Raw genomic sequence first — 13,502 nt, 5'->3', positions numbered from 1 at the left:
TCGAATTTCAAAGAAAGAAGGAGTTTATATAAAACACCCTGCTGAATTTAGTGTCTCATTAATGTGGTCTTGACAGTATTTGACTGTGGCCCATTAACCGTGCATCTACAAAGTCAAAGATTGTGAGATTAAACAAAATGTTTCTGAAAAGCAGAAGGCAAGCGCCAAGCAAAGTTGTTAGTCATTATGAATAAACACTTGAGATTATAGACTGTAATTTCCTATAGATGACATTTTGCAATGCATCAGTATAGCAAAATAATAAATTTCATGGTCACATAACGAATGGAAAATTATATATTGTATTTGATTTGGAAAAATAATAATAAGAAGAAGAAGAAGAATTTGTCTACAGTGAAAGGCCTACAATGGCACATGTCAAAAATAAAAACATGGTAGTACCGTAGTACTTTTGGGGGTTGTATAGTTAATAGTTTGCTCTTTTTTCATTTAGTAATGGCAGGAAGTGTTATAGTTAAACTGTGCAGTCCGAAAGCATTTCTCTCATCAGACTCGCATTGATTCCATAAACCATAAGAGTTCATCTAAACATATGCGACAGACATAAGGCTGTGTTTTTGTATGGAGAGGTGCATGTTGTGAGGGAAAAACTGTGTTTAAAAAAACTCTAACACCTGTATTGCATATACTGGTTATTAAGCATTGGAATAAGATTTTGAGCAATATGCATAACCAAATGCTGGAATAATGAGCCATCTGCATGTGTGGTCCCCTCCTCGGAGATGCCAAGAACAGCACCATCTGTGATGCAGCTACCAGCTGTTTTCCTTCTTATTACATGTTTATTAAAAGCCAGAGTTGTCCTCCTAAAAAAGGAGGGAAAGGAGACTGTGAATATGGGTGGCAATCCACTCTATCACATTTAAAGGGAAATGTCTGTCAGACTTTTTCAGAATGAATGTGTGTGCTTCATACAATGGATTTCCCAGCTGAAAAATTAAGATTTATGCCTTTAGACAATTAGAGGAATTATTCATCCAAAAATAAAAAAATTCGGAATATTTGCTCCGCCTCAGGCCATCCAAGATGTAGATGGGTTTGATTGTTCATCAGAACAGATTTGGAGAAATGCAGCATTGCATCACTTGCTCACTAATAATGGATGCTCTGCAGTGAATGGGTGCCGTCAGAATGAGAGACCAAACAGCTGATAAAAACATCAAAATAATCCACAAGTAATCCACACCACTCCAGTCCATCTGTTAACTTCTTGTCCATCTCCTGTTGTCCGCTCACACCAGAATCCACTCACATATTTGTTTAGAACTATAATGATCTGTGCATGTTTCTCTCCTGATTCAGACCAGTCGACTTTTTCACTGAAGAAAGCAACATTATGAATAAAGATCACATATTTGGAACATAATGCATTTTTTCACTTTATAAAGTGTTTACTGATGGACTGGAGTGGTGTGGATTACTTGTGGATTATTGTGATGTTTTTATCAGGACACTCATTCTGACGGCACCCATTCACTGCAGAGGATCCACTGATGAGCAAGGGATTGAATGCATTTCTCCAAATCTGTTCCCACGAAGAAACAAACTCATCTACAGAACACAATTTTGGATTAACTATCCCTTTAAGTGTGGCTAAAACAGATTGTGATTTATCGTGAAGATCGTGTAAAGCTTTTTGAAGCTGCACTGAAACTGTGATTTGGACCTTCAGCCCGTTGGTCCCCATTGAAGTCTTTTATATGGAGAAAAATCCTGCAATGTTTTCCTCAGAAACCTTAATTTCTTTGAAACTGATAAAAGAAAGACATGAACGTCTTGGATGACATGGGGATGAGTAATTTATCAGGAAATGTTTATTCTGAAAGTGAACTACTCCTTTAAGCGGCACTCTATGACTCTTAACCTGATCTGAAACATTCTTTTCTGTGACTAAGGATGACTGCAGCATAAGGTTAATTTGATTCATAAATTATAGCAGATCTTACAGTCAACATGAAATGATCTTTACTTCTGTATTGACACATTTCTGAGGATATTCAGTAAGAAAAATATCTGTTGGCTCACGACAGGCAGTTGAAGATTAAGAAATATTCATCATGTCAGTTGAAAGAGGCCAAGCAAGTTACATTTTAATTATAATGAAGACATTTGTTTTCTTTAGAATAACGTGTTCCGATGAAACGTTCAAAACGAATGTATTAATAAAGTAAATAGTGTCAGTTTTGTTCTCATGTTGGCATTATCATTTTGGAGGCTGCTTTTAAGTTAAAGCTGTTAAGCTGACTTTTGTAGAATTTTATCATTGTACATGTTTTTTCCAAACATTCAGCAGTTCAAAAAATTCCTGTTTAAGCAGCACAAGTGGAGCGGACAGTTTTCACAATCCATTTGATGAAGAACATATTTTTTTCTTCATCAAACTTGTTGCAATTTTTTATTTTTATTTTTATTTAACATGCACCTTATTTTTCTTTTTTTCTTTTTTATTAATTCAGAAGTCAAAAGCCTAATCATTGTAAATATGTCGTATATTACAAATATGGGTTGCAACTGCTGTTTTATAGTGTAAATGCATTTTGTTTTCTAATTTACTATTTATCATCATTAGCAGCCTCATGCATAGTGTTTTCACTTTTTTCTAGTCATCATAACAACTCGTTTGATTCAAGCTGTTCAACATCATGTTTCTTCAACAAGGAAATCTTCTGTCAATCAGTTAGCATGCAAAGTTTAAGCAAGAGTCACACGCTACCATTTAATAAAGTAATTTCTCAATGCATCTTAAGATCAAGGCGTCCTAAATCCTGATAAACTTGTTCGGTTGGTATAGTAAGTGTAGTATATAGTCATAATACTGCACTGTACATTTTCTTGCTTTTTGTTCTGATCCTCCTAGAAAAGTGAAAGTGGAGCAAGCACTTTTCACGATGCAGTAGATCTCTGTCTGTCTATTAACAGATAAATTAAATTCTGTTAAATTCTGGCAAGCACAGTTTTGTGTTGATTTTAACAGTATATTAAAATACTGCTGCTGTGATTGCACTGAATATGTATATATTTGGAAAATTATCAATAGCTCAATGAACTAAAAGTTCCAAAAATTCATGAAAATTTATATTTTGTTTAAATAAATGTTTACATTTTCTTTCAAAATTCATGAAGTTTTGTGCAATTGTTTCCTTTAATAAATTTAACCCAGAACAGCTGAGAATTGTTCTCTAAATCAATAGTTTTCACTGGTCTTGTCATCATAACATCTGACTCATTTTTAGGTCAGTTTTACACATCACAGTTTTCATGTTTCCCCCAAAAAGAGTACAGTATATGAACGTTTTAATTTTACTTTAAATGTTTTCTTATTAGTTTTAAAGGTATTATTTATTTAGTTTAAATTTAGCATAATTATTTCCCTCATATATGTGACCATGGAGCACAGAAGCAGTCTTAAAGGGATAGTTCACCAAAATATTTAAATTATGTCATTAATTACTCACCCTCATGTTGTTCCAAACCCATAAGACCTCCTTTTATCTTCGGAACACAGTTTAAGATATTTTAGATTTAGTCCGAGAGCTCTCAGTCCCTCCATTGAAGCTGTGTGTACGGTATACTGTCCATGTCCAGAAAGGTAAGAAAAACATCATCAAAGTAGTCCATGTGACATCAGAGGGTCAGTTAGAATATTTTGAAGCATCGAAAATACATTTTGGTCCAAAAATAGCAAAAACTATGACTGTTTTCAGCATTGTCTTCTCTTCCGTGTCTGTTGTGAACAGAAACGGTTCTTGACTCGAGAACGAGTCAATCTTACGTTCGTTATCTGGCTCAGCTCAGTGTATAAATGCTTATGCGAACCACTTCAAACGATTCAGTTCATTTTGGTGAACTGGTTCAAGAAGATCCGGTTACACCGATAGATTCGTTCGCGAACCTGATATCTCTAAACTGCAGTGAACGCGCTCACAACAGACCCAGAAGAGAAGACAATGCTGAATAAAGTCATAGTTTTTGCTATTTCGAAGATGAACGGATGTCTTACGGGTTTGGAACGGCATGAGGGGGAATAATTAATGACATCATTTTAATATTTGGGTGAACTAACCCTTTAAGTCCAAAACTTCCAGCCAAACTGCAATCGGCACGCAATCGACTGAACACAAAGTGTCCCTCTTTGCGCAGCAAGTGTTCTGAACGCTCGCTGTCAGACCAGAACCCCTCTGATCCGGTTTGGCAGAACTGCAGACCACCCTCTGCAGCTGTCATCAAATTCCAGAAGCTCCGAGCTCAGACTCTGAAGTGGCACTGACACATTCCAGCTTTTGATGGACACAAAGGAGCAGTTCTGGAAACATCCATCAGTGTTCACATCAATGCACGGAAGCTGACAGGTCAGGTCTGGACAGACAGTGACAAACCTGGCTCGGACGAGCTGTCGCCTCGGACCACGGCTGTGTCGGAGGGGAAGTGACAGCTCAGGCTTGGGCCTTTCCTTTCTGCATGGGTCAAAACTCAAATGTGTGTGTGTCCACATCCCAATAAATACACAAACAAGCATCTGTCATTGTTAGATGATGAGCAGTCAGATGACAGGAGCAGAACCCTGGTCTGAATGTCTTCTATTTTCAATCACACGCTCACTATTTGACACTTAACACTTGATCTTGCTCGGCCCAGATCACATTGGATTTGTCAAAACATTGCAGGACTATGTCTTTATGAGATGACAGACCTGTGTCATTGGGGATAGTTATAATGGGATAGTTCATCTGAAAAACATGAAAGTCAGTCATTATTTACTCACTTTTGTGTAAATATGTGAAAGTGTTAACAGGGACGGATCTAGAAAAATATTGATGGGGTGGCGAGAAGGGGGAAGGAATTTTTGAGGGGTGGCAACATATGGCAGACGTATTTGTAGTGAATTTAGTCACAGTTATCACAGTTTGATGATAGATATATGGGCACACTACAAAAGGACACAGGCTATCATTTACAAACTTACAAAAAAATGATTGTTGAAGAAATTATAAAGCCTGTGTCATCTATAGCAAAAAGGTGGCCAAAAATGAAAGATTAAGTGAATATTTGAATGAAATGTTTGGTCAGAAGCCTAAACAAGGATTTGATTGTCCTGTAAGTGTAACATCAGCAATCACATGGCTTTTGTAATAACATGTATAAATAGTTTATTTTGTATTTGCCTACATTATGTAGACGTTATTTTGTATTATACCTACATTTGAGTCAGTTCGGGAGTTCAAAGCGGATTCGCGAACCATTTGTGTCAGTTTGGGAGTTCGGAGCAGGAACGCGAATCATTTGAGTCAGTTCAGGAGTTCGGAGCGGGATCGCGAATCATTTGAGTCAGTTTGGAAGTTCAAAGTGGGTTCGCGAATCATTTGAGTCAGTTTGGGGATCGCAAACCATTTGAATCAGTTCGGGAGTTCGGAGCGGGTTCGCAAATCATTTGAATCAGTTCGGGAGTTCGTAGGAATCTCGACGTATTTGGGTCAATTATGGGGATCGCGAATCATTTGAGTCAGTTTGGGAGTTCGGAGCGGGATCGCGAATCATTTAAGTCAGTTCGAGAGTTTGGAGCGGCTTCGCGGATCATTTGAATCAATTCGAGAGTTCGGAGCGGGTTCGCGAATCATTTGAGTCATTTTGGGAGTTCGTAGCGGGTTCGCGAATCATTTGAGTCAGTTCGAGAGTTCAAAGCGGGTTCGCGAATCATTTGAGTCAGTTTGGGAGTTCGTAGCGGGTTCGCGAATCATTTGAGTCAGTTCGAGAGTTCAAAGCGGGTTCGCGAATCATTTGAGTCAGTTTGGGAATCGCAAATCATTTGAATCAGTTCGGGAGTTCGGAGCGGGATCACGAATCAGGAAAGATTCGCGCTCATAAATTTTCAAATTGGCCATAACCTTTAATTTGCTGCCAACTGGGGTGGCAGCAGGGGTGGCAAGGTTTTCTTTCAGGGTGGCATTTGCCACCCTATGCCACCCCGGTAGATCCGCCCCTGAGTGTTAATGAGATTTGAGGGTCTTTTTGTCTTTAGAAGATTTGTTATGTAGTACACAAGTCAAGTGTACCGCTTTTCTGATATTTTATAGCCCTTTTAGGCATTTCTGGAGCTGAGAAGCTTCGGTTAACCAGTTAACGGTTAAAAATGAATCCGCATGTTTTCTCATTGGATATCTTATTTTGTGTAATCATATTACAGCAGTTTTATATATATATATATATATATATATATATATATATATATATATATATATGTATATATATATATATATATATATATATATATATATATATATATATATTACATTTTACAGTATATTTTTCAAAAAGAAAACAGTTATTTGAAAATGTAATAATATTACACAATATTAATGTTTTTGCTGTAGAATAAAACAGACTATATATTTCATTAATATAATATAATATAATATAATATAATATAATATAATATAATATAATATAATATAAAGTTTGTTAGGTTTTGGAATATAATATGATGCAATAGATATAGTTGATGAAAAACGAAGGAGAAAAAAAAGTATTTTTAGATGTCAAACATCGTTGGACATGTTTATAGTTAAAATGATGAACTTTACAAGTAGTACATATAAGTGACGGATAAGTGACTTCCACAAAAAATACCTCAAGACCAAATCATTATTTAAAAAGTGTCTCAGAATCTAAAGAGAAGCTCTAGCATTATTCGTTTGTTATTTTTATATCTGATGCATCGACAATCAGTGTGCTTTAAGTGTCCAAATATTATTTTGAGGTCTCTGTTTTTTTGCAGTACGACTTTTGTGAAATCAGAAGGGTAATTTGGAAAATATTCCTCCTTCAAACAGATTATTCAAGGATCACTCAGTCTTCCTCAAATGTGCTTCAGATGTGTGTCACTTCACACTATATCAAATTTTCCAGTTCTGTTTGCATAATGTCTGGTGCATGTCAGCCTTAGACCGAGACCGTGTGTGTGTGTGTGTGTGTGTGTGAGAGAGAGAGAGAGACATGGACATTTATCTTCTGTGCAGTGCTAATGCCTTGATACTGACTACAGCCTGAACACAGCAGCGTTTGTGTCGGTGAACAGGCCGTCGGCGCAGCGCTCAGTATGTGTGCTTGTAGGAACAGCGTTGCGTGTGTCAGTCCTCCTGTGGAGCCGTGTTGCTTAAGCACCATACTTTGAAATCAAGCATGAATAATTAAGACATTTCACACGGCTGCTTTAACGATACATTACATGAGAGGAAATAGGTCAAGCGCTAGTGTTGGAAACACCACTAGCACTGATCCTTATTGAGTAAAACGTAACTACTTTGACTTAACCCCCCACTGGCAGGAAGTTAAATGATTATTATTAGCACTATTATTCCTCATAAGATAAACGATGATAAATGAGTCTATCCTGCAGCAATTTGCTTTGTTGCTTATCTTTTTAATCTTTTATCTATGGAAGCCTATTTCCACTAAGGTAATTGAAAAATCTGGTAAATGAAAAAGGTAATTAGGAGGTTTTATCTTACAGTTTTAACTTTTTATTCTAGCATTGCTGCATTTAAATCTCTCAATTAACATGTAAACTTGCAATTCTTATTTACAACTCGCCATTCTGTAAAAGACAAGTCTGAATTGTGAGGTAAAATGTTGCAATTACTATTTACATTTTTATTCTGTGGCAGAAACAACAACAGCCATAAAGAAATAAACTTAAAAAAAAATAGAGAGAGGGGGAGATAAAAAGTTTCATTTACTTAAAAAAAAAAATGTGGTTATATAAGTGTTTACATGCAAATCAATAAGATGAAAATGCAAGACATTTACATGTGAATTTTGATCAAGCTTTTCCCCAGTGTTCAGATGTTTATTCATTTATGCATTTGTGCAAGCATTTAATGATTAATGATTATTATGCAAAACTAAATGTTAGTGTATCAGTCAGGATTTGCTTTAAGGAATAGTTTTATATAAAAAAGAACATTTATCAATTTTGAAAGTCTATTCTGATCAATATTTTTGTGGAAACAATGATGCTTTTTATTCTGGATTCTTTTTCTTAAACAACATGTTCAAAATAAAAGCATTTATTGGAAATAGAAATATTTAATAACATTATAAATGTCGTCATTGTTATATATTTTTATTTATTATTTTTACAATCTAATGCATCTGTGCTGAATAAAAGTAATACTTTCTCGACAGAAAAACTTACTGGTCCCAGACTTTTGAACTTTTAAATGTATGGATTTGAACAACAGGAATTTTCTTTTCTGTTAAACAATTATAATTTTTTTTTTTTTTTTTTATTCTAGCTCATGCATGTTTACAATATTTGTTGTAATGGTTTGTGCATATGAAAGTGTCTTCAGCTACAGTTTGTTTTGTATAACTGAACATGTCATTTGGTCAGAATACTGCAGATTCCATCTTAACCCCCATGATTCTGTTGATCTGGTTTTCCCTTCATCTCAAGGAAGGAAAATCTGTGATTGTAGCCTGTGCACATGATTGTTCCCCTCAGCTAATCCAACATCCTGTGAAAACACACATCTTTACATACACAAACAATATGTTTGCATACACAGGAAAAGGTCACATTCTCTTTTACGCAGCCTTGACAGGTGGAGGCCTATCAGGAGGAGCAACGTTGTGTTTGGGCAGAATTTGTGGTGTTTTACCCCTCCTGCATTTCATCAAATATTTGCTGCATTGTCCTTCCTTCATGAAAACCAATTCCTCAAGACAAAAACTGCTTAAGGGAACCAAAATATATAATATGTCCTACATGTGGCCTTCAGATGTTAATTATCGTGCACGAATATTGATCGCTTAGCTTAGATTCTCGATGAAAATATCAGGCAAAACATTCTGGTCCTGAAAGGTTTCAAGCAGCAAGGCAGCCTATTTGATTTCACTTGTGGTTCTCTCCTCGACTTTTAATTGGGTTATATGCATTAGATTTTCAAATTAAGCATCTGCTGTTAACAGTATGCATATGTTGTTGTTCTACTTTGAAAATTACAGCTCTCAAGACTTCAATCACCGCCTGTCCGTATCACATGAAATTTCAGCTTTGAATCAGAAGCAGGTTTGGAATCCCCAGGCCTTGACTCTTTCATCATGGGGAGTGCATTTTAATTAGCTCGCCTCGCAGAACTGACGATTTGCACCACGGCTGCGGAACAAAACATTGAAAACCCCTACCATGCAAATTAACACTGTGTCGCATTCGTTGGCAACAGTTGCAAATATTTTGCTATGTCAGTCAGCTTCAGACTAAAACTTACAAGGGCTTTTGTTTTAGACTGCACAATTAAGTTTACGGTGTGTTAGGAAGGCTTGTATAGTGTCAACGCTCAGATTTGTTTGTTTGTATTATGAGCCCTTGCTCTTTCTATCCATCATTCTATCCATCCAACCATCCATCCATGAAAGCTCAAACTTCAAGAATTTGTAAATCAATGCCATGACAAACTCTGTGTTTCTTGTATGATAAATGCATACATAATACAGTTTTAGAAATTTCTTTAAATTTCGCTTCATTTTAATTCTACTTGCTAACATTCAAATTCCAACTGCAATTCCGCATTCTGCTTGGATCTTCAATTCAAACGGAATTTGAATATGAAAGGTATTCTGAATTCCAGTTTGAACCACACTAAACACACCTGTGGACTGTTAACTGATATCAATGTCATACTGGCCAACAGACATCACACATGACAAAATACCCCTACTGTATGTTACAGCTTATAAACTCTTATGCACTTCAGTAAAATGTGCTTAATGAGGGTCAAGAGATGGCTGGTGGAATGTGCCAGCAGTACAATACATGCAGGTAGAGCAATTGTGCCTTGTGTGTGTGTGCGTGTGTTAGCGTTTAAACACAGAGGGTGTTAAAAGCTCTCAGACAGGTATGGTCAGAGTGGAGGCTCAACACTGATTGATCGGCGGAGTTCATGTCAAGTTCACGGGAGATATCTGCCATCATCGCTCGGTGACTGGCATCCGCACATCAGTGTGAGGAGAGGGGGAAAGCAGGCTAGAAAACAGGAGGATCGAGTAATGTCACCACATAACAGATGAACAAAGGCAGCATCATCTCTCTGTATGACAGCAGGATCATTTATCACACAGTAATGGTGGGCGCTGAGGTCATCTGTAGTCTGTGAGTAATGGCCACTCATTTGTTTATCGTGACCTCAATAATCAGAGCTGGTGAGAGGTGGGGACACAAACTGGAGAGCTTCAACCTTGTAGGACTACAGTTGCGCTGTAATGAAGCTGTGCCGAACAATGCATTGTGCCGCTCATTGTTGCTGTTACTGTGACATCATAATGGTTTTCAAGATTTCAATGTTTCTTTGGTCTCGGTTTAAATCAAAATGCTGGTCTGGGTTTGTGTTATTATACTGGATGAATTTGGCGAATCTGTCTGTCTGTGTGTCTGTCTATTTTTATACTTTTTTAAAGCATCTATATTAAGTGCACACACACACACACACACACACACACACACACACACACACACACACACACACACACACACATATATATATATATATATATATATATATATATATATATATATATATATATATATATATATATATATATATATATATATATATATATATATATATATATATATATATAAAGCATAATAATTTTTATGTATAATAACATTCATAATTCATAGTAATAGTTTTGAAATATGTGTAACATGGCCACTGTACTGTAGAATGTTAATGTAAATTTTGCACAATTTTTACATTTAATTTATTCCATATTTTAGTATTTAGAGAATAATTACACCTAATTTAGCTACTGAATATAATAGCATATTGCATATATTTTGTTCACTGACAATCAATACTTGTACTCTACACCAAAACATTTCTTTGTTTTCACACAACCTCTACTTTGTGTATTTAATGTTTTATTTTTGGCCTAATGTTTGCCTTCATAAACATGTCCTGAACTGAAGTGTATATAACTGCACACAAATTGTTGTGTAACCTATAGTAGACCAACAATAATAATATTTAAGCAGCTACTGAACATACATTGCATACAAGTTGTTCATTAATTATCAATCCACTATAACATGAACACTCTAATAGCCTGTGTTTTCTTTATTTTCACACTGTGTATTTAATGCATGAATTCTTGGCTCAGTGCATTTATAAACATGTCTTAATACATATACACAATTTAACATGTCTGCTTATTGATTATCACAACAACCTACGCTTCATTTCTCAGCTATTAAAAATAACTAGCCTACTTCTTTAGCTACTAAAACTTAAAAAAAAAAAAAAAATGTGTGCAATTTTAAAGCATATACTGTACCAGCTTTTGCATATATAGACATGTAAATGTAAGTAATTACCACGGCTATGGCAATTATATCTCATTTCTGGCAGCTAGTGAAAATAATTACACATGACATGCACGTTATTCATTATCACGCTGCACCGAAGCGCTCAGCTCGCAGCATCTCTCTAAACTCCAGCCTGAAGCGGCAGAGAAACGCTAGGAGGCTGCTCTTGTGGGCTGTCTCATGATTTCTCCGGCCTCTGTCTCTTTAATAAACTCGTGGTTATCCAGTGTAACAAATGTCTCGCTGCCATCATCAAGTCCAGAGGAGGAGGAGTTTTTAATGTTCAGTTTGTTCTATGGATCGATGTTTGCTGCTGGCTTCGCCGTGTGTGTGAGAGTGTGTGATATATACACTATTTTTGTCTGTCCTTTTCCTACTACGTTTCATACGAGACCGGGAGTCTAAGCGATTGACAGCGTTCGTCTTTTTGGCGTGGGAAACAAAACAGAAGAGAAAAGAAGAGACGGAAAGAAATGCAAAGCAAAGCAAAACAATCCGCCATAGACCTGTCTATCTAGGAAAGAGAGGTATATTAAAAAGAGACACCTGATTTCTGGACAGCGTTTCTGAAATACTGGATTGTACGGAACTGAAGTGCATTAGAGAGTCGCTATTGCGTGTGTATCAGAGCACTTGTACTGAATTTCACCTGGGCTCAATTTCACTGTACGTGAACTAAAGAGAGTTGAACATGCCAAGGAGGAAACAGCAGGCACCCAAAAGGGCTGCGGGTAAGATTCAACCTGACACCTATCATTTCACATTTATCCCGACACGAGTATTGCCGTTCATACGCGTCTTAAGCTCTCGAGCGTGCGGATTTGTATCTGAATGAGCCTCTTTTTTTTATCTTGTGAAATAGTATGATGAATGTGATAGCGCTGTCTTAAAAAGAGGATGTGTTTATTATCGGAGAATGATGCTTTGATACACGAAAGGATAGCCTACGCTTCGGTTCCCGACAAAATCCGGCGAAAGTTTTTAAACTTCTCTGTTTCATGTTTAAATGAACGTAAACACGCTTGTTTAGAACGTAAACAACATTCGTTTTACATCCTTAAATGAATAGCCTGCTTGAAAATAGTAACGTTTTAGCATTACAAACGGACCGAGTAGTGAACCTTGTGTTACCCCTACGCTGCGAAAAAAAAATCATGCTCCTAATAAAAATTTCCGCAATGTTTTCCAGTAAAAATATGTAAATATTATTAAAACAACATCCGTTTACGTCATATTTTCAGAGTGTATTTTAAAACAAGTGATTATACCATATGCAGTTCTGTTTTTCAAGTAGGCCTAATTTGTTTTGTTTTAAAGATCTTTGTGTATGTATGAGAATATAATGGAAGTAAATTATAGTTTAGGCAAGGCTCGCTTCTTGGCCTATTTGCAGTGTTAATTTACAGCTGTTGTCAGTGGCTGTTGTTCATACAATAAAGTAAAACGAACCATATTTTCATTTTAAACTAGTGTGATTATATTTTTTTACACGTTAAATAGTTTTGGAGTTAAAAAGTTTAGCCTCTAGTCAGATTTTGTTGGGAACCGAAGCGTGACGCGTTTATGTATCTAAATAGACGTAGAGGAAATACGGAGTGATTTTGGATAGATGTGCTGCTTTGGATCAGAATATCAGTTGAACTTCCTATGAACCCATAATATGACAAACGGACACACAGAAACCGGGTGAATGCATGCACACACGTGCGGGCGCACGCGTTGAGAGTGCGGAATTTGCAAGAATAAGACCGTTTACATCATTTATTGATGTTTCAATTACATGATGAGGCGAGCTCCGGTTTTGTGTGTGTTTAAATTGTATAACAGTATACTTAGGTTGTCAGAACACTTTTTGTTTCATGTTCTGTCTCAAAGCCTCTTAATCGAACTACCTAGACAGCATTTTTGAAAGCATCACTTATATAATGACCATGATTATGTCTAGACAAGAATAATCAAGAAGCATCTTAAGTGTAGTTAAAACAATGAATGGAAATAGTTCTTTATGGAAAAAAGACATTTTGTTTCCTTTAATTGTATAGTGTTGACAGTACACTTTCTTCCATATTCTGTGTGTCAAAACCCTCCCCTACCTAGATATGTAGCCTACATGTAGCAT

The 13,502-nt window shown here is 36.3% G+C and overlaps 1 protein-coding gene and 1 long non-coding RNA gene across 2 annotated transcripts in view; one reads left to right on the top strand and one right to left on the bottom strand.

Annotated features, from left to right (window-relative positions):
- Positions 1-625: 625 nt before the first annotated feature.
- The window catches only part of LOC127944957 (uncharacterized), a 104,639-nt gene continuing 91,762 nt past the window's right edge, over positions 626-13,502 (bottom strand). Inside the window, exon 4 of the long non-coding RNA XR_008150484.1 lies at positions 626-827. This is a non-coding gene — a long non-coding RNA (uncharacterized LOC127944957). The remainder of the gene's footprint in view (positions 828-13,502) is intronic.
- LOC127944933 (teashirt homolog 2-like) overlaps positions 11,497-13,502 on the top strand; it is a 53,749-nt gene continuing 51,743 nt past the window's right edge. Inside the window, exon 1 of the mRNA XM_052541360.1 lies at positions 11,497-12,114. Within this exon, the coding sequence (XP_052397320.1) occupies positions 12,075-12,114 (40 nt within the window). The 5' untranslated portion in view covers positions 11,497-12,074. The remainder of the gene's footprint in view (positions 12,115-13,502) is intronic.

The sequence above is a fragment of the Carassius gibelio genome, chromosome A23, assembly GCF_023724105.1.
Source record: "Carassius gibelio isolate Cgi1373 ecotype wild population from Czech Republic chromosome A23, carGib1.2-hapl.c, whole genome shotgun sequence".
In the NCBI taxonomy this organism is placed as follows: domain Eukaryota; kingdom Metazoa; phylum Chordata; class Actinopteri; order Cypriniformes; family Cyprinidae; genus Carassius; species Carassius gibelio.
Note: the sequence above shows the minus strand (reverse complement) of the source record. Positions and strands in the feature narration are given on the sequence as shown.